The sequence below is a fragment of the Ctenopharyngodon idella genome, chromosome 12, assembly GCF_019924925.1.
Source record: "Ctenopharyngodon idella isolate HZGC_01 chromosome 12, HZGC01, whole genome shotgun sequence".
In the NCBI taxonomy this organism is placed as follows: domain Eukaryota; kingdom Metazoa; phylum Chordata; class Actinopteri; order Cypriniformes; family Xenocyprididae; genus Ctenopharyngodon; species Ctenopharyngodon idella.
The window spans coordinates 2,951,322-2,976,713 of NC_067231.1; the positions used below are offsets into that span (position 1 = coordinate 2,951,322).

Genomic DNA, 25,392 nt, shown 5'->3' on the forward strand with positions numbered 1-25,392 from the left:
AAACATAAATGTTTATGTAAAGAGGATTGCTTTGGATCTGTATGTGGACTAAAGCTTGTTATTTAATATTACCACTCTTATCTTGGTCGATTATGTATAATACTTAAATGTTGCGTCACCGCAAACTCAATTGCTGAGACCTTTGCTCCTTGCTTGCATTTAAAAGAAGACTTTCAGCAAACGTTCTTGCAGAAGACGATCTGCTGTGATGCACATTCTCATCTTCAGCTTAAAACTCTTCTAGCTTTCCTATGTGCAATAGCTTATTTTTTTAAAAGAAAACTCAAGATTTGAGTAGATCGATTTTGGACTTTTCAAAGTGAGCACGGAATCAGTTCTTCAGGATGTGGTTGCTGATATTTTTGGTGTGCGTCCTGATTTGGGCTGCTGGAACATACTGGTACCTGTTCAGCAAGCCGAGTCCATTTTCAGTGCAGTCAGTGAGACCTCCAGGACCTTTGGAGCTGGACCAGAGAAAGAGAGACAAAGTGCTGAAACAAGGTGAATAACCAAACATCTTTAGTCGCTAAATGCTTCTTTGCCCTGAGAATGACCTGAGAATGTTTTAAGCCTGTTCTGCTAATCTGCAGCATTTTAAAAGCGAATTCACAAGCTCATTTGAGTTAATCTTCAAATGCAGCATATGGCTGTGTTTCTGCTGAATGCATTTAAGGAGCTTCCATCTCTTAATTTTCATGTTTAATACATTATAAGCATCTTAGTTAACCCATTGACACATAAAGGCTAAAACCAGGAATATAGTATTTCTAAATGTAAATAAAATGAAGTGTTAATAGTTCAAGATGCCATGAAATGGAAGCTGCAATCATCGTATCTTCCCTGTTGTGATGTATTTCCAAGCAAAATGGCTTATATAGAATTTAAAAAAAGGTAGGGTGGGACTTAATTTTCTTCCCGCCAGTGCACACATCATCAGAAATGAGAAAGTAGCCAAATGAAAAGGAAGTTAATGGTTTTGATTAAAGATTGCGAGGGCGTGTGATTGTTTTAAAATAATAATGTGCATGGATTAGTCATTTATTAATAATAAAAGAGCTGTGCTTGTAAACCTGATCTAAAGAGGCGCTCTAGCAACTGATGCTAAAGACTGCGGTCTTTAGCCTCGTTAGAGGGCCCGACTCCCATGCCGGCAGACCCGGGTTTGAGTCCCACTGAGAGTGGGCAGTTCGAACAGGAGCAGTTACATTGGTGCCGTGACCCGGATGGGAGTGAGGTTTAGGGGGGTGAGTGTAAGTGGAAATGTATAGTTTTAATTTATACTAAATGCAATCAGTTGAACTTTAGAGTGTTTTTTGACTGGCTTATGTAGGATGTAAGTATATCTTTATAAGTAATATCATAATTGCCTCTATTGTAATTGATTAAACATGGTTAAAGCGTACTGCTGAATGTACTGACAAGCTTTTATGGTAAACTTAAACTTGTCATGTATTTACATATATTTGCAATTACACATTTGCAATTATGAAGATGCAGTTTATATCAAATAACACTGCAAGTGTGCTTTAGCAGTTTAACACATCAAAATAAGTGTACTTTTTGAACAAAGCATGAACAAGTTTATGAAGAATATGATTTAAATTTACCTTAAAAACTTTGAATTTGACATTATTACAAAGTGCAGTGTTTTAAGAAATATATTAATGTATAAAGTGTATTCACGTATTTTTACACGTAAGTGGCCTTCTATTATATTATCTGCAAGTACAGTTTAAAAAAAAAACTATGTTTAAGATTTGAAGTACACATTCAATACAATTAAGTGCACTTTTTTTTCACAAGGGACTGAATGAGGCAGTCAAGCTGTAAAATGACAAAAAGAAGCACCATAAATGTGATCTACTGTATATATGCACTAATATTTATTTATTTTGTTTTTCATTTGTGCCACAGAAGTGTTTGAAATAGCACGAGTTAATAAATGATGACATTTTTCCTTTTAACAAATTAAAAGTCTCTTTTGTACATATTATATAGCCTACAGTATGTGATATACTGACCTTAAAAAGAAGTATTATCAGATAATATACTGACACAGAATGCAAAAAATCTGTTTAAAGTAATCTAATTATGTAACATATAGATAATGCTATTATAAAACTATTAACATATGTGTCAATGGCTTTACCATATCTTAATTAGATTAGCCAGTTGGGATAACACTTGTGGTTCTCAAACTCTTATTTAAAGTATTTTAGGGCTTACAAAGATAATTCTGTCTTCAGTGATATGTTGTGGCCATGTTAACCCCTTATCAGGCCTTTTCACCCACTGACAGCACTGCATGCTGGGAGTTTACCCAGATCAGGATTGGACTATTAATTTCCTGTATCGGTCACTGTGTTTCTTGCTCTTGGTGCAGTAAAGTGTTACATAATGATTGCATATAAACTGTTGCTTTGAAGGTTTTATTTTTTCATGACATGAGTGAGTACAGTAGCTTATATACATGTCATGTGCAGGGCTCACATTTTATTTGTGACATTATTAATGATCACATACTGACAAAGAAAATAGGATATCATAACATTCCCATTGTTATTTAATGGCATAATGCATGTCTTTAATGTCTAGGCTAATAATCTAAAATACTGACAAGTACTGCACAGTAAGTAAGAGCACTTCAAGCACTGTAATATTTCACTGTAAAAGTAGCCAGATAAGTGAAATCATTAGTAGGCCTATTTTTACGATAAATAATTATTTATGATAAATAATTAGTCAAAATTAAACGTTAATGATATATTATATTTATTGTTATTATTATGATTGCTATTATCATCATCATCAGTCATTTATTTCATTATTTTAGCTTCATTTACAAATGAAAATGTCACAGTTCCTGCCTCGCTGAGCAATGGTGCACTGCCAACCTTCCCCTTGCGCCACCTGGTGGTGATTTTGCAAGTTTCACATGTGACCGGTTCATGTTTACTGCCACTGCCAGGCCTTGCGGGGGCGTTAATAGGCATTTTGGTTGACTACCTACATTATATGTAATATTTACTTCCTGCATGTATTTTTAGGATTTACCAAGGAGAAGATTCCAAAGGATCTTGATGCAATTATAATTGGCAGTGGGATCGGAGGAATGACGGCAGCAGCCACAATGGCCAAAGCTGGGAAGAAAGTCCTGGTGCTGGAGCAGCACGACGTGGCAGGAGGCTGCTGTCATACTTTCACTGAGAAGGGTTTTGAGTTTGACGTGGGTATGTACTTTGTTAAATATAAAGCTTTTTTTTTTTTTTTTTTTTTTTACTCAAGATGCCTCCAAAGAAGAAGCTACCAAATATGAGCATAACCAATGTCCATAACATATGCAGATTGATATTTAAAAGTTTTTTTTTCTTCTCACTAACATTCAGATATTAAAATTGAATAAAACGCAACTAGCTAGGTTGGCTGATTACCTTAAAAGTCCATATCGCCGTCAATACATATTGCTGTTCATGTGATGTTCAACATAAAGCCTGTTGTGTCGTGAGTGAAACGGCTTCTGGAACAAGAACAAATGTAGGGCGGGGCTTGATTTTGTCCATGGGGAATTGATTGTGGTTTGCTATTGGTGGATCTCATGTGAGTGACAGGTTGCCCCGCCCCTCACGCCAGTAAACACTTCATCAAATATGTCGCTGCAAGAGGGAGGGGAAGTTATTTTGATGAAAGATTAGGAGGGCACATGTATTTTTAAAAACTAATGATGTGCACAGATAAATCATTTGTAAGTAATATCACAATATTCCATGAAAAAATAATATTTATCAATTTTGATTTCATGGTAAATTTAAGAGTAACAGTGACTTCTCAGATTGCTGGGATCTTAAACAGGAATATGGAAATAATACTAAAGTTGAAATCACATCGAATGAATTGTACGTCTTGGAGGGATTTCTACTTACAGGATTGCGTTATTTATGTACAAGCAATGTCTGTGAATAATATCATGAAATGAAGAAGGTCCTTAAACTGTGTTTTTTTCCCCCATGTAAAAGGACTTCACTACTTCGGTCAGCTGCATGAAAACGGTCTGCTTAAGATCGCTTTTGACCAAATCACTGAGGGTCAGCTGGAGTTTGTGGAGCTAAAGCAGCATTTTGACAGTATTACAATTGGCGACAATGAGGAACGGAGAGACTACGCCATCTTGAGTGGCAAGACTGATATGGAGCGGAACCTGAAGAAGCAGTTTCCTGATGATGCCGAAGCTGTGGAGGAGTTCTTTAGGATTATGAAGGTAGAGCATCCATCATCTCATGCTTCTAAAGGCAAGCTCACACTACAGGACTGTAAGACTATCCGAATCATGTGGTGCTCATGTCGTGCGCATACTACACAACACAACACTGATGAAGTGCATAAACTGCAAGAGGAAGTCCCAACCAACAGCGAAAAAAAAAAAAAAAAAAAAAAAAAAAGATTTCTCACATAAATTCAAATTCATCTTGTGTGTTTTTATGGCAACACTATTAATGCCAATATGAATATGCAGTGGTCATGTGGTACAGCGGTCACGCGGTCATGTAAGTCCAAGCTCTCAGAATATTCCCAGTTTACAAATTGTAATTGCAGGTTCTACGAGGACTTCGAACGCTTTTTACAAGTTGTAATTGTGTACAACGTGGCATGAACGCACCTTTTGATTACGATTTTTTTTTCATTTATACCGTCGGCACTGTGATTGGCTGGATTAGTTGCATCTTGTCATTGCATCGAACACACTACAAGATCACAAGGCAATAATGTCAAACAAGTTTGAAAATATCGCAGTGTCTGTAACTGCTCCAGACTGGCTCTATGGAAGCTTGTTTCCACCACTGAATAAAAAATAAAAAAGGTAATTTGCAACTTATTATCACACAATTCTGACTTTTTTCTCAGAATTGTGTGATATAAACTCAAAATTGTGAGTTATAAAGTCAGAATTGCGTGATATAAACTCGAAATTGCATGTTATAAAGTAATTCTTTTTCTCAGAATTGGGAGTTTACAATCTCAAAATTCTGACTTTTTTTATCAGAATTGCATGATATAAAGTCGCAATTGCAAGTTAAAAAGTCGGAATTGTGAGTCAGTCTTTTTTCCCCCTCAGAATTGGACTTTATAACTCGCAGTTGCAAGTTTATATCTCACAATTCTGAGAAAAGTCAGAATTGTGAGAAAAAGTAAGAATTGCGAAAAAAATAAATAAACTCGAATTTATATCTCGCAATTCTGACTTTATAACTTGCAAATGTGAGAAAAAAGTCAGAATTGTGAGTTAAAAAGTTCCAATTATCTTTTTTTTAATTCCGTGGTGGAAACAAGCTTCCATATGTTTAATATGTTATGCGGAATAAGAAAATAAAAAAGGAAATTGCAACTTTTTATCTTGGAATCCTGACGAGAGGTAGAGAATCTCACAATTTCCTTCAGAATTGCGATTTTGTCTCACAATTAGTTTTTCTCAGAATTGTGAGATATAAACTCACAATTTGTGAGTCATAAAGTCTGTAATGTGTGAAATAACTTTTTTTTTTTTTGACTTTTATTCCGTGGCAGAAACAAGCGTCCATATGGCAGATTACGTCGCTGAACTGATAATACTGTATATCAGTGCTGGATACTGTGCTGCAGTTCATTTTTCACCACAGATTTACATTGTAAAAGTGTGGGGCGCTGTAGAGCTGGGCAGGGCTCAGGCACCCACTTACGCCTAAAGAAGCCATACGCTAAATTTGAATATATTCTGCTCACTTAATGACTTAAAATAGCCTAGAAAATCTGAAAAATATTTGTTGCAGAATGCTGAACACATTTACAATTTATTATTGATTCAGCTTATTTAGAGGACTATGTTTAGATGAATATTTTGCCCTTACAGACGAGCCGCGGCTGATTTGGAAATCTGTCTGAGACAGCAAAATCCGGTCAAAAGTTGCGTAGTGTGAGCTTGTCTCAAGCCAGTCCGGGACCTCTGCCAGTGTTTGCATTGGCAGTGAGTGGACCGAATTAATGGCTAATCCTACTATGTGCTTACTTCCCTGTCTAAGGAAATCAGTTGGACAATAATTATGTCACCAAATTAATATTAATGATTATGAGGTTTATTATGCGCCTTCCAGATACTTATGCATGTAATACTAATAAGTTAAGAATGTTTTTCTTTGTTCTTGTCTGACCTTGTCTGGAGTAATCAGTACCTCCACAATTTCCCTGTCATAAATTCAAATGAAATAAAATAAAATAAATTGCTTCATGGCCTTTCTGGCTCCAAATATTACCCTCTTAACCTTAAAGCTCATTATTCCTGTCTTCTCCTCTGTATTGTCCACAGGTCACAGCCAGACATGTTGCTCTTTTAGGCATCCTAAAGCTGATTCCAAAATGGCTGGCTCTCTTTCTGCTCAAAAGTGGCATCGCTGACTTCTTCTCATCCATCTTTCGTCTCTCAGAATCCAATGCCACGGAGGTGAACAACAGACTGACAAGCAACAAGGATTTGCACTTGGTCTTCTCATATTTCTTCTATGGTGAGGATTTCTGTACATTAATTATTGTTGTGCACTAAAAACATTAGTTTTAAATACATTAAATAATAGCATTATATGTATACATGTCCATCTGTATCATCAATATATTTAAAATATGTCATAGGTTATCCAAGTATTTCCAGCAACACAAAAATCGATGCAGGTCAAAATGATCCGCAACCATCTAAAGAAGTGTTCGTTTGATCTCTGCTCCAGGTGTGCCTCCTAAAGATTCCAGCTGTATGATCAACGCTCTGATGCTGCACCACTTCAAGCGTGGCGCATACTACCCTAAAGGGGGCGCCAGTGAGATCCCATTCCACATCACTAAAGTCATACAGAAATATGGGGGCAGTGTGCTGGTCCGCGCCCCTGTCAGCCGTATCCTGGTGGATAAGAAAGGAGCTGCATATGGTGAGTACATATAAATAAAGTCAGTTTCTTCTAATTTAGCTTTTATGTAAAGTATGTATTTATTGTGGTTTGACTGACAGGAGTGACCGTGAGGAAAGGTGATGAGCACGTGGAAGTGCGAGCTCCTATTATCATTTCCAACTGTGGGATTTTCAACACCTTCCAGAAGCTCTTGCCTCCGGAAATACAAGTCAAACCAGGTGAACATACTCTGTGTGCTTCAATGAAACATCTTCTGATGTAAAACTGCTCTTGATAGACTAGATGCACTGTTTTCTTATATTTCAGAGATTCAGAGTCGGCTGGATATGTTTAGGCCCGGTAAAGCCTCGTTCCTCCTGTTCTCAGGGTTTGATGCGACAGAAGAAGAGTTAGACATCGTGTCCACCAGCATCTGGCTCTTCAAATCAAACGACATGGATGGCATGTCAGTATATATATATAAAAAAGATACTTTACAGCTACTTTTGCAATATAATATTGTTGCATTTAAAATATAGAATCAAATTTTAAAAAAAAGTCCAAAGATAAGAAACAACCTATTTACCATAATATATAAGGAAGCATAGATTGGCAAACTACATGAATCACTTGCAGCTGCGCTAATCAAACACTAGGCAGTGCTGTTGACTAAACCATTCCCGCACACATCCCATCTTTCTGGGCCTGTTGCCATACTTCTGTCTGGACAGGGTTTCTGCTCTCAGTCCAAGAAGCAATTCTTATCTTCCTGCCTGTGGGAAAACATTTCCAAACTTTCCTGTAGTCTCAGGTTGTTTTCTGAAAGAGCTGTATGTCAGTTAGCACATGTTATACGAGCTCTTTATGTATATAAGGTGTGACTGCAGTAAATTGAGAGTGAACTTTCACCTGTAGGATGGATGAGTTCTTCGGTATGAGTAAAGACGAGGCACCAGAGAACATTCCCATGATGCTCCTCACTTTCCCCTCAGCCAAAGACCCCACATCAAAGATCCGTCACCCAGGTAACATCTTAACAGGCGATCAACATGTCAATGGCAATGATTTTTTTTAGACAGCAGCTCTCTATATAGCTTTGTCACTGCAAGATTCGCTGTACACCACCGTTCAAAAGTTAGAGGTTGGTAAGATTTTTAGAGGTTCAAGTGCGTAGCACTGAGGGCTGGTAGTACTCACACTGTCCACATTACAGCAAGGCTCGCCACGATCAGCCTGATGGGGGCACTACAGCGGTCAAAAATACGAAATGGCTCATAACTTCTAAAGGCTTGAGTGTCTTAAATCGTTGGAATCCTTGGCTCAAGACGGACAAGATGCAATTCAGCTTTTTTCGGGTATTTGGATTTTTTTGAAAAACCTACTTTTGATCCGATCGGAACAAAACCAGTGCAGCAAGATTCTCTGGAGACTGAATATCAAAAGTTTTCAAAAAAATGTTGAAATTTCGATTCACGGTCCCTAAGGGCCGCCAAAACGTTCAAAGTGGGTGGAGCCAGTTTTACTAAAATGGCTGTAACTCATGAACGGAATGAGATATTTGCACCAAACTCAGCACACCTATGTAAGAGTTCATTCTGTGGTCGCGTGAAAAAGGACGTGGTGACTGGCCACTTGGTGGCGCTATAACATAAAAAAAACATGAAAATGGCTATAACTACTTCAACGTTAGTCCGATCGACTTGAAATTAGGCATGCAGTGTCTTCGTCTGAGGTGCCATGACTGTCTATGAGGACATTGACGTATCTCAAAAAACATGTCTGCCATCGGCCAATGAATTTTGAGCAGCTATCAGACAAGGTTAATGGAGGCCGATCGGAATGAAACTCCCTGGGCCTGTTTGACTCACGGCCCTAGAAGCCTGTGAGAAATTCAAAATAGATCGGCCACCTGGGGCCGCCTTTGCGTTTTTCACGTGCGTAAAGTATTGTGTATCGCACGGTTTTTCGCTCTCTCCCACGACATTTCTTTCACATGTTTTTGAAAGAAGTCTCTTCTGCTCACCAAGGCTGCATTTATTTGAACAAAAATATAGTGAAAAAATACAATATTGTGAAATATTATTACAATTTAAATTAATTGTTTTCTATTGTAATATATTTTAAAATGTAATCTATTACTGTGATCAAAGCTGAATTTTTAGCATCATTACTCCAGTCTTCAGTGTCACATGATCCTTCAGAAATCATTCTAATATGATGATTTGATGCTCAAGAAACATTTCTGATTATTATCAATGTTGAAAACAGTTGTGCTGCTTCACATTTTTCTGGAAACCGAGATACTTTTTTTCAGGATTCTTTAATGAATAGAAAATTCAAAAGAACAACCTTTATTTGAAATAGTCAATATCTGTCAATTTTGATCAATTTACTGCATTCTTGCAGAATAAAAGTATTAATTTCTTTTAAAAAAAATCATACTGACCTCACACCTTTGAACAGTAGTGTATGTATATTAATTGCCTGTATGGGTCTGATATTAAAATATAGAATTAATTATTTGAACAGTTAATGTTCTGTGAGAATGTTACTTTTCAAGATACTTTAAAGTCAGTCTGTTTGCGTTTATGTGTTTGTTGTTTGTATCTAAATAATAATGCACATTTAAAGCATGATTCTGTTGTGCTGTTAATAATGTCATGCCATAAATTAACAACATACAAATTTTCCAGGCAAGTCATGTATGACCATCCTGACCATGGTTAATTATGAATGGTTTGAAGAGTGGAAGGACACTAGAGTGAGGAAAAGAGGCGACGATTATTTTAACTACAAGATGAGATTTGCCAACCATCTCTTTGACTGGGCCTGCAAACACTTCCCAAAACTCAGAGAAAAGGTACTTTTTGTTGCAAATTCGAAATCTGTTATTTTAATATGAAAAATGAGTGAAAAAAAGGAGAAGTGTGTAATCTTTTCAATGTTAGAGTACTTTTTTCCTATCCCTGTTTAATGTGTCAAGTCAAGTTAGTCATTCATAGGTTGACTGAAGAGTCTAAACACGGATCCATTAAACATTGGGACACTGATGACTCAAATACCTGACATACGATTAAAAGGCCGAGCATTGAAATGTAGCTGGTGTTTATCAACAACATCTCTGTAAAACATATCATTAGTCTCATACCCGTGGACCACCCATAGCCCGTTCAGAGTATAATATCTGGAGAAAGTCATTTCCATTCATCTCAATGGCAGTTGCTTTGCTAACAAATTGAGTGCTAACATATTGAGTACATTAAAAATGTCAAAATCGAACATTGAATGTTTTTTTTTTCTAAGAGTGTACTGCAAATTTTGTTTGAGGCACTTACAGTATCTCACAAAAGTGAGTACACCCCTCACATTTCAGCAACCATTTTAGTATATCTTCTCAAGGGACAATACTATAGAAATGAAAATTGTATATACTTTAGAGTAGTCAATGTGCTGCTTGTATAGCAGTATAGATTTACTGTCTTCTGAAAATAACTCAACATACAGCCATTATTGTCTAAATAACTGGCAACAAAAGTGAGTACACCCTAAGTGAACATGTCAAAACTGTGTGCAAAGTGTCAGCATTTTGTGTGAGCACCACTGTTATTTAGCACTGCCTTAATCCTCCTGGGCATGGAATTCACCAGAGCTGCACAGGATGTTCCTGGGATCCTCTTCCTCTCCTCCATAATGACTTCACGGAGCTCCTGGATGTTAGACACATGGCGCTTCTCCACCTTCCGCTTGAGGATGCCCCACAGGTGCTCAAATAAGGTTCAGGAGTGGAAACATACTTGGCCACTTTATCACCTTCACCTTCAGCAAGGCAGTTGTCATCCTGGCGGTGTGTTTGGGGTCGTTATCATGTTGGAAACCTGCTGTTCGGCCCAGTTTCTAAAGGGATGGCATCATGTTCTGCTTCAGAATGTCACAGTACATGTTGGAATCCATGTTTCCCTCAATGAAGCGCAGCTCCCCAGTACCAGCAGCAATCATGCTGCCCCATACCATGATGCTACCACCACCATGCTTGACTGTAGGCAAGACACAATTTTCTTGGTACTTCTCACCAGGGCGTCGCCACACGTGCTGGACACCATCTGAGCCAAACAAGTTTATCTTAGTCTCATCGGACCACAGGACATGGTTGCAGTAATTCATGCTCTTGGACAGGTTGTCTTCAGCAAACTGTTTGCGGGCTTTCTTGTGAGCCAGCTTCAGAAGAGGCTTCCTTCTGGGACGACAGTCATGCAAACCAACTTGCTGCAGTGTGCGGCGTATGGTCTGAGCACTGACAAGCTGACCTTCCACTTCTGCAACCTCTAAAGCAATGCTGGCAGCACTCATGCATCTGTTTTTTGAAGCCAGCTTCTGCACCTGATGCACAGCACGAGGACTCAATTTCTTTGATCGACCCTTGCGTGGCCTGTTCCGAGTGGAAACCATCTTGGAAAACCTCTGTATGACCCTGGCCACTGTACTGTAACTCAGTTTCAGGGTGTTACCGATCTTCTTATAGCCTAGGCCATCTTTGGCGAGAGCAACAATTCTAATTCTCAAATCCTCAGAGAGTTCTTTGCCATGAGGTGCCATGTTGAACTTCCAGTGATCAGTATGAGAGGATTGTACCAAAAGCACCAAATTTTAACTGCTCTAATACAAGATATGCAAATTTGTATGATCCTATCAAGCAAACAAAAACATGAACATGATGAATAGGACATGTGGCTTTGCATGGTTAAAAGATGTAGAGCTGTTATCACTTAGGGTGTACTCACTTTTGTTGCCAGCTATTTAGACAATAATGGCTGTATGTTGAGTTATTTTCAGAGGACAGTAAATCTATACTGCTATACAAGCAGCACATTGACTACTCTAAAATATATCCATGTTTCATTTCTCTAGTATTGTCCCTTGAGAAGATTTACTAAAATAGTTGCTGAAATGTGAGGGCTGTGCTCACTTTTGTGAGATACTGTAGTATTAAAGTTCATATGGAATGGAAATTGATTGAAATGGCTTCTCAAATGAAAAAAAAAAAAAAAAAAATGTAGTGATGGATTTGATTTTTGTTGAATCTATTAAAGATTACAAGGGCACATGCATTTAAAATAAATAAATAAATAATGATGTGCACAGATAAATAATTTATAATATTAGCCAAAACTGTGAATTTTGATTTCATGGTGACTTGAGTTGAACTGTATATTTAGCTTTGTTTTCTAAAAACTATGTCTATGAAATAATCAGTACTTATTTGGATAAATTCTGCAGCCTGGACTGGACTTTCTATTGGTAGTCAGAAAGGGAGCGTTCAGAATGATCAAACTGTCTCTCTCTGTGTGTCTCAGCTGGTGTATCAGGAAGCAGCCACTCCTCTGACGAACACGCACTACCTCAGCTGTAACCGAGGGGCCATATACTCTGCTGATCACAACTTGGGCCGCTTCTATTCAGAGGCCATGGCTCGAAATCGATGTGACACTCCCGTCAAAAACCTTTATTTGTCAGGTACAGTGTTCCTCCAGCTGTATACTGTTTTCAAACTGGGGTCTGCAAGGTGTTAAAGAGGGGCTGCAAAAAACTTGTATTAACACTTTATTAGGCTTCATTTGTTTAGTTGAACATGAACTAAGAATGAAAAATACTCCTGAAGCATTTATTAATCTTAACGTTAATTTCAAATTTTACTAATACATTATCAAAAGTTGTATCTGTTAATATTAATTAATGGACCTGAGCAAACATGAACTAACAATGAACAATAGTATTTTATTAACTAACTTTAACTTTATGTTAGTTGGCTTAAACTAATGGTTTTACCGAAGTTTTACCGAAGACATACTAAGTAAATAAAATGTATCTTTAGGGCTGTCAATGTTATCATATGCATGTGTTAAATACATATATTACTAATAGTCATTAGTTAGCAACAAGTATTTCTGCCACTGCATTCCATTTAATGATCAGAGCATTTTAACTTGTTTGGGGTTTTTCTGTGCATTTCAGGTCAGGACATGTTCAGCTGTGGTATCGCTGGTGCATTGCATGGTGGTCTTCTCTGTGCCTCAACTGCCCTAAACTACCCTGTGTACATTGACCTCATGCTTGTCAAGAAAAAGCTCAAGTGGAAGAAAGCAAAGGAGACAGCAAAACTGGCTAAGCAGAAGAAGCAGTGATGAAGCTGTGCTGCACAGGAAATGTTAATGATGCCTTCAAGTCATGTCAGAGAGATCATATTTACGAGTTGAATGCACATGAATATGTAAATATGAGTGGGAAGCTCTGGATTTTCTTTAAGACCATAAGAGTTTATGAGTTTATGAGTGCGTGTCAGTGAGAAATGTGGTGGAATACAAAAATACTTATGCCCTATAAGTTTTTTACCAGCACAAGTTAGCTTGCTTTGTTGTAAATAAAAAAAAAAAAAGCCTGCACAAAAATATAATGGCATTGTAATATAACAATATAATATGTAACGATAAAATGTACAGTGGCTTAATAAAGTAATTAAAAACATACAATTAATTAATTAAATTAACATTAATTAATTAATTAAAAGCAAAACACATCTGATGCACATTCTTTGTTCTTCATTTTCTAGAAGTAGAGTTTAAGCTGTATTTTTGTGTAGTTAATTAAGAGAAGGTACACCGCCATCTTTCTCATCTGACGTCGTAAACACGACTTCCCAACTCGTAAATATGAACTTCCCAGGAGGACTTGAACACACCATATAATTAAATTGTAATTAAAAACAAATACATTTTTATACAGAAACAGAAGAAATATTTATAAAAATGGAAGATTAGCTCTTAATTGTTACTCTGCGGTTAGTATACTTAAACCCATTATCAGTTAAAGATTTTAATATTATATATAAACCTATAACATTGCCTTTTGACATATAAGATATTAAATAATTATATATAATAGCAATAAATTCAGAGAAAATATTTAATATATTTTTTTTATTTGACATAAATTGCTACAATATAGAGTGCTGATTTATTTTTGTAGGCCAGCCTGTAAGTGGCCACCATAAAGCTTACCTCAACTCTTTCAGACTTTATATTCAAAACATTTTCTCTGAAAGTTTGAGTTAGAATAGTTTGCGAGAGCATGATTATTAACACAATGAGGCTGTGAAAGCGATTAGTAAGTAGATGAGTTTACCTATTAATATTTAATGTCCCGACAACCTCTGTAGTCCTATTTAGACACTTGCTAGAAACCTCCTTTTTCAAGACAAAAGCTTAAAAAAAATGATAAGAAGGTACTGATGTATTTTATGTTGTAGAATAAAACATGAACATATCTTTTTCATGTTTTATTTCAGGCATTTAACCAAAATCCCATTCAAAAAAAACATTGACTTTTGGAAGTTGGAACAGGACATGCTAAAATGCACAAGTTTTGGCCTACAAAAAAAATACGTAATTCGTACAGCACAGGTTAAGAGCTCAATGCAATAAAAAAATAAGGCTTAAACTGTCAAAGGAGCTTTAAAAAGCATTAGGATACATTCTGAAATGCATAAGATTTGTAAAACTAAGTACAGGTAACAACATCAACGCATTACCTGGTTTTCAGCCAGACCTCCCACCTTTATGCTCTTCTAACCCAGGCTTGATCCCCATGGATATTTGTGCACTAGCAGGAATCAAAGGAATTGTGGGAAACCCCAGACTTCCTGATTTAAGTGGACATTTCCCCTGGGATTCCCTTACAGATTGGTTGGCATAACACTGCCCCTGACGGACGTGTGTTTGGGACGGGGGGACGATATGAATGGCCTCTCTGTGATTCAGAGTCTGAGTCCAAATAACGGCTCTACTCCTCTACGCCTGGGTTGATATTCCCATTAAATAAATCCAGAAAGGCTTACAAAGCCTTCTATGCTAGTCAGATTCATAAAAATGAGAAATAAAAATAAAGCTCTTGTTAAGGTTGATTTTTCAGAGCTGAAAACATGCATTTATCTTTTATACAAATATCATTAAAAGCCTATTAATAAAATGAAGTACTCCCCTTGTCTTCCAACTAAGAATTATGAAAATGTTTCAGGACTTGGATTACAAATTTTGAAAGAGTCCAGAATAAATAGAAATGAACTTGTATAAGATGCAGGGGAAATGAGTTTGTTTGAACAAAACCCAAAAACACTTAAGAGAACCAAAACATAGTAGGAGTCAGATGAGTGAAATGGATTCGTAATCTCACCGCATTTCATGGATGATTACAACTGGACAGGAGTCTGTATCAGGCCAAGGGAATGCAGTCATGTACATTAAAACATATAGAATGCAACACGAAATGGGAGCAAAAGAAAAACACAAAATTGAATGCTTTTGCTGTGACTCCTGCAGTATTAGATTTGATTTCCAAATCATTCCAGTAGGGAATGCTGGGGGGAAATCATCACTTGAAGATGTGGTACTTTTTCTTCAAGAACCAAACACTTTCATAAGATTTAGGTGATTGATTATATATGGTGTGTCAGGTTTTGCTTAATTCTGCAGTTTAATATTGGAATTTTTTAAAAGAAATATCATATTCAAATGTAAGTATCAACTATGATCATCAGGCTTTTGAGGAAGGTTTATTTGTTCATCTCTCAATCATCATTGTATATGTTTTAAAACTACAGAGCTTTGATAATAAAACTAAGCATTTAAATATCATCTTACTAAGACATTTTATTGGCAGATATAGAGTGATGACTGATATTTATATGCATGTAAGTAGTATGTTATATGCTGTTATAAATATCTCATTGATTTACATTACAAGCTATCAGAATTTCATCTTACTATTTGGCTATATAAATATCAGAGACTGCACCAAATTGCATATTTTTGCTCAGTTTGGGCCAATAAAATACATGTTTTTTTTCCTCTTTGGGTGTGAGCTTCATATTCTCACTATATCATACTATACAAACCTGATTTAAATGGAACCTAAAATGGCTCTTTTCACAAGATGTAATATAAGTCTCTGGTGTCCCAGAATGTGTTTGTGAAGTTTCAGCTCAAAATACCCCACAGATCATTTATTATAGCTTGTCAAATTTGCCCCTATTTGGGTGTGAGCAAAAACACGCTGTTTTTGTGTGTGTCCCTTTAAATGCAAATGAGCTGCTGTTCCCGGCCCCCTTTCCAGAAGAGGGCGGAGCTTTAACAGCTCGCGCTTCGGTTGCTCAACAACAACAAAGCTGGAGAAAACAAAGCTTTCTCTTCTCTAAAGCAGCCCAACATGGCCTCACCCCCTTTGTTGCGTGTTCTCGGGGGCGGGGTTTATGTAAATTTTAGGGTTAGTGATGTCACTATCCCGGGAAGAAGCTTGTTGTAATCCCTACCAGCCGTTTGTTGTAGTCCTTAAACAGAGATTTCTTTAAAAGAAAATATCTCTCTTTGCATTGAACTTTGAGCATCGTAACTTTGTAGAAGTTGTTTATGCTCAAACAGCAACATTACACACTAACTAAAGTTAAAAAAGTGAAATCATAATCAAACACCGCATTAACAACAAATACACATATGCAAACTAAAGATTTTAGGGAAAAATAAATAAAAAAAAAAGATTTTTCTGACTATGATTTCATATGTCTTTACAGGGTTAACTAAGATCTACTATTTCAGCTCTATTCTTTAATAATGTCTGTAATAATGCAAAGGAAGAGACCATGCATGTGGTAGCTGAGCAAAACAACAAGCTCAACGGATACAGCTGTTTACAATTGTGACCATCTTCATTGGCGCGTAGTAATTGGCTAAACAGCAAATGATGGATGATGGACTCAGGGTGTTTGATGTCTCCGCCCTCTGCAGTATAAAGCTCCTCCCATGGGCGGGGCTTAATGGGTGTCTTTTGGGCTTTGCTGCTTTGTGGAGGCCAGAAGATCCAGCTGGTTCTAATCTGAGTGGGCTGTTCAGAGGCTCCGAGCCAGAAATACAAAGAGAGATCACTGAGGAGAGAGAGAAAGGCAGGAAACTTGGTTTTAACTGAAGAAAGACTAAAAACTGTCACATGAATTGCAAGCACTAATTACCAGTTGTATATTAACTGTGCTACAAATTAAACTAAAATGAGAAATGTTGCCTTGGAAACTAGCTGAAATAAAAAGTTTACATTTATACTTTATTTCAAGTAACGAACATTTTTATGGTTTAAGTTTACTATAATAACCCTGATTAGGGAAAAAAATGGAAGTGCCTGCATGAGTACAAGTAATAAAAAGGGAGGTTGTCTTTCCCAGCTGTTTTTAATATTTTCTGCTCTATATCTAACTCATTTTGTGTGTTAACAAGAGAGAGAGAGAGAGAGAGAGAGCATTGTTGGCGTATGCAGCACTTCACTACAATCCAGCAAAGATTTTTCCATGTCTGTGGAAAACAGGCTAGACTCAAACACAACAGCAGAATGGCTTTGACCTTGGCTATGCGACTAAAAAAATGAAAGTAGATCTCACACAACATTCAACTGAACAGGAGTGAACTGTTTTTTATTAACAAAAAGTCACTATATTCAGAAACCGGCAAATAAGATGAAGAAAGTGCAAAAAACAGGATTTCTAATGAATCTGTAATGACAAGAAACTGTTCCTCATGACTGGCGGTGTGGCTGTAGGTCAGACAGGCTTGTTCTGTTGGAGGTGCTGCGTTTTGCTTCTCCTGCAGCTGACTCACGGCACTGGAATTCTCTTTGGCAGCTTCTCTCCCCTCCGTTTTCAGCTGCTGGATATATTGCCTGGGGTAAATTTTGTTACATGCAGGACTGAGTGAGAAGGAGTGAGAGGAGGAGGCCTTGTAAAGGGGAACGGTCCAGTACTCAGGTTTATATACACTGAGATACAAACAAAGGAAGTGAAGTCACATTCTTCACTGGGAAAAACTGAGCAAAGATGGAGGGAGAAAGATATAAATTATGAATTCCCACATAAACAAGATGCTCTCTTTGCTCATGTGGGATTTGAAGATTCTTCAGGTTCCTATTGGAATATCTATCATAATTTGTAATTCCAAAAGATCTAAATGGAATCAAATACAAATCCTAGGATTCACTTGGATAAACCTAAATCAATGCATTGTTGTTGTTTTCTGAGTTCTACTGGATATTGTGTAATTTCCACAGAAATCTGTATCCTTGATTTTGAAATTATATTTAATATCCTACAGTAGCATTTTTTTTTTTTTTTTTTACAGCTGGGAATCATAATAGTATCGGTTTTCTAAAAGTTTCAAAAAGTAGTTTAGTTTTGTTTAAATGTTATACAAAATTTCCATTAGAATCAAATTGAAGTGTTAGGGTTTAGGTTAGTAGAATAAGTTGACATGTATTTGTAAAATTACTTATAGTCAGTAGAAAGTCTGTTGGGGAGCATCAAAATAAAGTGTTAGCAGATATTAAAGGAACATTTCAGATATTAAAAGAACATTTCTGTCATTAATTACTCACCCTCATGTCATTCCAAACCCATAAGACCTTTGTTCATCTTCTGAACAAAAATTAAGATATTTTTGATGAAATCCGAGGGTTTCTGAACCACACAGGCAGCAAAATCATTGCAACTTCTGAGGTTCAGAAAGGTATTAAAGTCATAGCCAAAAAAAAAACAAAATAATGATTTTTTAACAATATCTATTTCAAAACACTGCTTCATGAAGCTTCGGGGCTTTACGAATTGAATCAGTGATTAGGATCACGTATCAAATGGCAAACTGCTGAAATCACGTGACTTTGGAGCTCTGAACCACTGATTCGATTCGTAAAGCTCTGAAGCTTCATGAAGCAGTGTTTTGAAATAGATATTGTTAAAAATCATTATTTTTTTTTTATTTTTTTGCCGCACAAAAAATATTCTCGTCGCTTTATAATATTAAAGTTGAACCACTGTAACCACTTTAGTAACTTTATGGATCTTGAGAGAGGAAGTACCATTGCTGTGAATGCAGGCCTCACTGAGCCATAGGATTTCAACAAAAATATCTTAATTTGTGTTCTGAAGATGAATGAAGGCCTTACAGGTGTAGAACGACATGAGGGTGAGTAATAATGACATTATTTTCATTTTTGGGTGAACTAACCCTTAAACAATGTCTTTACTACCTTTCTGGACCTTGAATGTGGTGATTGCTTTCTCTTGGGAATTGGAAACCTCTGGGATTTCATCAAAAATATCTTAATTTGTGTTCTGAAGATGAACGAAGGTCTTACAGGTGTGGAACGACATGAAGATGAGTGATTAATGACAGAATTTTCATTTTTGGGTGAACTAACCCCTTTAAGCAGACAGTCTAATGCTCTAATGACTACTAGTTGTACTTGCAAACTTAGAATGTCTAAAGTGGACCATCAAAATGTTTTCGTACTTTTTGCCTTTCTATTTGTCATGTTGTTTTCAACAATGTCAATAAACAGCAAAACTTATGCCTAGTTGGCTGCAGTGTGATGCATTCGGCAGATGTTTTATCCAAAGCGACTTGCACTGCAATTAATCTAAACGTTCTATCCGTTCACACATTCCCTGGCATGTAAAATCCATTCAGTACATCCTTCTTATAAATTTTAAAATTGTGATGTCGAAAATGTTTTACTACCCACAAACAGTGTAGTTATAGTCTTTGGTTGAAATGATACAAGGTGAAGACAGTAAAGCTCGAGGCAGACATCACACACACCCCTGCTGTCACACACTAATCTGCTGCTGCAGACAACAATCACACTAAATACCCCCTCCCTAAACAGACACAGCCCCTACTTCAACTAAATAACCACCCACTGACAGCAAGCCTCACTTAAACCTTAAATCTCTGCAGTACACATAATTGTATTGAAACAGTTTGGGTGGGAACTGCAATTACTGTATATTGTCTGCTATTAAAATAAGGGGTAAAAAGAGTATTTGGTAAACTATAACATATGCCATATAAAAGCCCTGGCATTCTCTGTTTGTGATGCCATATAAATGTCTGATCAAATGTAGCAATATCACAATGGTATTCAGACTAACAGCACAATTTTGAGTGTGATATTACTCTTAACAGTTACTAAGCAACTTATATTTTAGACATATTATTGCCAGTCAATTTGTCTATTTTTGATCTGCCACCGAAAATCCAAATGAAGCCACAGCGGTAGTGGTGTGAATCAGTGTTTTTGAACAAATTGGCTGAGTGAATGATTCAATGACTCACTACTCTGTATCACCCTGCAGACAGACAGGATACGCTCACACACAGCTTGTTTTTATTGACAATATGGAGAGAAGAACGTTTGAGTCATGCGAAGACCACAAAACTGACGACAGCAGCTCTAGTGGAAGACAGTGAGTAGATCTAAAACCTTAAGGTGACACACAGCTTCGTCATATGTCCATCTCTGTAATTTACCGAAAATTAAAACATGCCAACACTCGAGACGCGCAGCGCACAGTGACTCATAACTGTGTGCCGCGTGATAAGTCCCAATTCTAGTTTTTAAGTAGCATACGGTTCCGTTCACACAGTACAGTTCACTGAAAATGCGGCTGTGGGTCCTGAAAATGTATTGAATGTGAAAGTTCGGTTACATAATGCGGTTTTCACTCATGTAGAGGACCGAACTATTTGTGAATAACTGTATTAAGTATTCAAACTCTGTCTGTAACGATAAACAAAGACTACAGTCCCAGTGATGTTGAACTAATAATGTGTAATGTGATCGTATTTACGAGTTGTTGTTTTTTAACTGCTGCCTGTGGGAAACGTGCTTGTGGGTGTTCGACAAAATGTCACGCATTCCAGTCAAAATATAACACGTAAAATATTTTAATAGTTAAAGAACAAAAGAATTATAAACCCAAATGACTACATCTGAATTCATAATGATGAAAATTATTCACTTGAATCATTTATTTATAGGCTACATAATCACAAATAAAGATTTTTGTTACACAAAGCAAACCATGAAAGTTGAGTGTTCTTACTTTCTCTATACAGACTTGCTTTTCGCTCGCTGATCTCTACAGATTGCAGATATATTGTCAGGGGTGCACATCAGTGGTGCGCAGGTGCGCATGCGTGGTAAAAATAAACGATGCACACCAGAAAACGTGGAGGGAAGCGCTTTTGAGTAACAACATTTTGGGGACCGGTTCACAAGAACACGTTTACTTACTGGAGTAGGATATTTCTCCATCTCTGGTAAGATAGCAATCATGATGATAAGTGTGTTCTTTAATTATTAGGGGTGCAACGGATCGCAGTTAATCCGTGATCCGTACGGATAAGGTCTAACGGTTCGGCACGCATGTGATTCGTAGATTAACTGCTAAATTTAACCATCATAGAATTAAAGTTTATCATTTGGACGTGTTTTGTCTCGTCAATTAACACAGTCAAACGATTTTAAAAGTGGAAGAAGAGGCGAAAATCGGGACTCGTGAGCTGTTATCTGTGCCACACCCGAAGCGCGCGCACGCAGAGAGAGAGAGAGAGAGAGAGAGAGAGAGAGAGAGAGAGAGAGAGGCACATCGCTGGAACACTAAATTGATTCCTCTTTCGCGTTTACTTTCGCTTGAAGGGACACATACACACAAAATTGTCAAAATACCTCTAGGTTTTGTCATTAGCGAACAGTTGAGAAAGAAACCGGATGTGTGTCAATATATTCAGTCCATGCGTGCATTCCGTCTTAAAGTGACAGCAGCCTAATATTCTTGCTGTTGTCTGTGTCATTAATGTTAATAAAATAAAATAAAACATCATTATCATCATCTACCATGTTCGATAGAAAAGAAGATAGTGAGGAGAGGAGAGCAAAGTGTGAGTACCAAGCAACATTTCCAGGTGCTCCCTTGAGAAAAGATATGTGCACCCCTGTATATTGTCTGTATTATACTGTGGATCAGTGTTTATGCCATGTTTCAAATCAACACCCCTTCCAATGTTGAAACTTAGCCTATCATCTAGAATTCTTACTTGTATAAAGTTGACTTTGCTCAGTCATAAACTGGGCTGCCACTCAGTTATGCTTTTGTTGAAGCTGCCAGAAATGTTTGTTTTTTAAATAATCATGTTTACTAGTGAAATTCCAAGTGAAAAACAGCATTACTCATGATTCTGCAAATAAATCTCTGCTAATCAGAGAATAAAGACAAGACAGCTGTGCCAAAATAACTCTTTTGTGCCTGCCTACTTCCATGAAGCACTGCAACTGAGTCCCATGAAGCACTCTCTCTCTCTCTCTCTCTTATACACTATATTGCCAAAAGTTTTGGCACACCTGTCTTTACGTGCACATGAACTTTAATGACATCCCATTCTTAATCCGTAGGGTTTAATGTGGAGTTGGCCCACCCTTTACAGCTATAACAGCCTCAACTCTTCTGGGAAGGCTTTCCACAAGGTTTAGGAGTGTGTTTATGGGAATTTTTGACCATTCTTCTAGAAGCGCATTTGTGAGGTCAGGCAGTGATGTTGGACGAGAAGGCCTGGCTCGCAGTCTCCGCTCTAATTCATCCCAAAGGTGTTCTATCGGGTTGAGGTCAGGACTCTGTGCAGGCCAGTCAAGTTCCTCCACACCAAACTCGCTCATCCATGTCTTTATGGACCTTGCTTTGTGCACTGGTCATGTTGGAACAGGAAGGGGCCATCCCCAAACTGTTCCCACAAAGTTGGGAGCATGAAATTGTCCAAAATGTCTTGGTATGCTGAAGCATTAAGAGTTCCTTTCACTGGAACTAAGGGGCCAAGCCCAACCCCTGAAAAACAACCCCACACCATAATCCCCCTCCACCAAACTTTACACTTGGCACAACGCAGTCAGGCAAGTGCCGTTCTCCTGGCAACCGCCAAACCCAGACTCGTCCATCGGATTGCCAGACAGAGAAGCGTGATTCGTCACTCCAGAGAACACGTCTCCACTGCTCTAGAGTCCAGTGACGCCGTGCTTTACACCACTGCATCTGACGCTTTGCATTGCACTTGGTGATGTAAGGCTTGGATGCAGCTGCTCGGCCATGGAAACCCATTCCTTGAAGCTCTCTACGCACTGTTCCTGAGCTAATCTGAAGGCCACAACTCTTAAACAAAGACTTTTTAAAAATCCATATGGAAAAAAATTCATGGGAAAAAAAAACTTCCAGAACCAAAACTGCTTAAAAAGTGTGCGGGCATGGTTGCACTTTATTGAATTATTAGAATAATTGAATTACATAGAGTAACTTCACTTTAAAAGAGCAGACTGCAGTGTATTCAGATGATTTTTGGAAGGAAACTCTCAGTGCACTTACTCATTTTAGAATAATGAGAATATAATTCAACTAAGCAACTAAGTTTATTTTGTCAGTGGGGGTTGTGTGTATGAGTGTGTTTCTGTATCCTGTCTCTGTCGACTCTTCAGCTAGTGCTGAGCATGTCATCCCAGTAGGAAAGGGATGTGAGTGTGTGTGTGGGAGTGTGTACGAACTGTTTTCTCTGGACACACTTCAGTGCCTTCTTGAGCTGTAATGGAGGAGGTCTTACAGCTTTGCACCCAGACGGGGGTCTTGTCTAAAAATGTTTATATTGAAGCAAGGTCCAAAAACTGTGTGTGTTTGTGTGAGGGATAAAAATCCAGTGCCGCATTTTTGTTCTTTAGCAAAATTGTTTGACACCCAACGTATTAGCAAAACAGAGCTATTCTACTAGTAATAAGTGTATTATCATGCAAACATTAACGCTTCTCTGAAGCATAATAACACAGAGTTTACTGGAAAGGATCTTTTTTATGGCTTGCAGTTGCAGAAGAAACTTTTTAAAGGCAGAGAGGATTATGGTTGAGCTGCATTTAACCTCTGCTTATTTTATGAGTCATGATTCACTCTTTCCCTTAGAAAATGCTCAGTCTCTCTGTCATTTGTTTTCCTGCATACTTTAAAACAGTCAGATGTTATTGATGCTTTTTTCCCCCTCACAGATTAATAAATATTGCCTGGCTATAATATGTTAAACAACTATTTAAGTATAATAGAAATTGTCTATACAGATATTGTCTTGTTTAATATTAGTTGTTCACTGTAAATTACATGCTAATTCATACTGTTTACTGCCAGTGAGTAAAAGTGCATGCACACTACCCTTTCAGTTTAGATTTTTTTAAAAATTTTTAAATGTACTGTTTCATTCAGAAAGGATGCATTAAGTGACAGTAAATACTTTTAGAAAAGATTTCTATTTCAAATAAATGGTCCTTTTTTGATCCTTCTATTCATCAACGTATGCTGAAAAAAGTATCACAATTTCCACAAAAATATGAAGCAGCACAAGCGTTTTCAACATTGAAAATAATCAGAAATGTGTCTTGAGCAGCAATCAGCGTATAAGAATGATTTCTGAAGGATCATGTGACACTGAAGACTGGAGGAATGATCAAAAATAATATACACATTACTGTGCATGAAGTGCATTAGTGTCTTTCATAGAAGTTTAGACAAAACAGGAATTGAAAGTGGTTCAGTTTTAAGCAGGTTCTGTCTGTAGTTCACATCTCAAGACATGACCAACGCCAGACCACCGTAAATCACGCAACAGCCTCTCGTAAATAACTGAACACAATGTTGAATTTCCAAAAAGTTGGTAAATCACTGTCAAACTATCGACCAGACAGTCTGAAAATCTTTCTTTGCTGTCTGAAAAGCCTGAAGGGGCTTTAGCCCTTATTGTATCTTCTGTTAGTATTCTTCTTAAACTTTTTTATTATTCCTCCCCCAAGGGAGTCTATGGCAGCCCTATGAACGGTACATAGGAAAATGATAAAAAGTGGCACACTTGTAGTGATGGTAATGAATAGTAATCTGACCTCCAGAGCTATTAGGACTGTTGCAAAAACACTTATAACTTTTGAAAAGATTGTCCATATTTTGTTTTCTCAATGTCATTACTTTTCTTGGCTTATGCTGATTACGACAAAATGTCATTTTTCATTTTCCATCATTTTGTTTGTCTGCCATTTTGAAGTAAATGGAAAAACAGTTTTTTCCACTGTTACTCCTACAAATTTTGTTCAAAATCTGATCAGATGATCTTTGGACTGAGCCAAAGAGAAATGACTGAGCGGATTTTTGATATTCACTATACCGTTCAAGAAATACCACTCCGATGCTGACCGTGCCTGTGTTTGTTGTCTTATGTTAGTTAGCTTAGCATGCCAATTGGTTAGCATGCTAACTATTTGCCATTCTTTCTAATGTGGCTCTTCTGCTATCAGGTTAAGCCGTAAGCTATGTTTGTGTTAAGTTAGCTTTAGCATGCTAATCTGGTTAATTGCTCCCCGAACAGTCTGTTGAATGTGCATAAAATGAGTGGCGCACCATGATAAGCAACAAGCCCCGAACTGACCCCGTATCGCTGCTTGCAGCTATATTTATAAATGTGATTGTGACTTATCCCAAATATTTTGTTGAAAATAAATTCAGTGTCATTGTCATTCAAATTCACATGAATGTTGTCATGATGCACAGCACTAA

The 25,392-nt window shown here is 37.4% G+C and overlaps 1 protein-coding gene across 1 annotated transcript; it reads left to right on the forward strand.

Annotated features, from left to right (window-relative positions):
* Nucleotides 1-192: 192 nt before the first annotated feature.
* si:ch1073-13h15.3 (inactive all-trans-retinol 13,14-reductase) lies at nucleotides 193-15,586 on the forward strand. The gene is made up of 11 exons (XM_051915444.1): nucleotides 193-501; nucleotides 3,048-3,230; nucleotides 4,014-4,255; nucleotides 6,335-6,530; nucleotides 6,747-6,944; nucleotides 7,025-7,144; nucleotides 7,233-7,371; nucleotides 7,821-7,930; nucleotides 9,599-9,765; nucleotides 12,257-12,416; nucleotides 12,915-15,586. Exons 1-11 carry the CDS (start codon nucleotides 345-347, stop codon nucleotides 13,082-13,084), a joined length of 1,842 nt encoding a protein of 613 aa, XP_051771404.1. The 5' UTR covers nucleotides 193-344; the 3' UTR covers nucleotides 13,085-15,586.
* The last annotated feature ends 9,806 nt before the right edge of the window (nucleotides 15,587-25,392 follow it).

What these genes read in the sequence shown, in the direction of transcription:
- si:ch1073-13h15.3 (XM_051915444.1), top strand. Translation starts at nt 345, where the DNA reads ATGTGGTTGCTGATATTTTTGGTGTGCGTCCTGATTTGGGCTGCTGGA. An exon ending in CTTCTCATATTTCTTCTATG is followed by an intron (nt 6,531 to 6,746) that starts GTGAGGATTTCT and finishes TCTCTGCTCCAG; the next exon opens with GTGTGCCTCCTAAAGATTCC. An exon ending in ATCAAAGATCCGTCACCCAG is followed by an intron (nt 7,931 to 9,598) that starts GTAACATCTTAA and finishes CAAATTTTCCAG; the next exon opens with GCAAGTCATGTATGACCATC.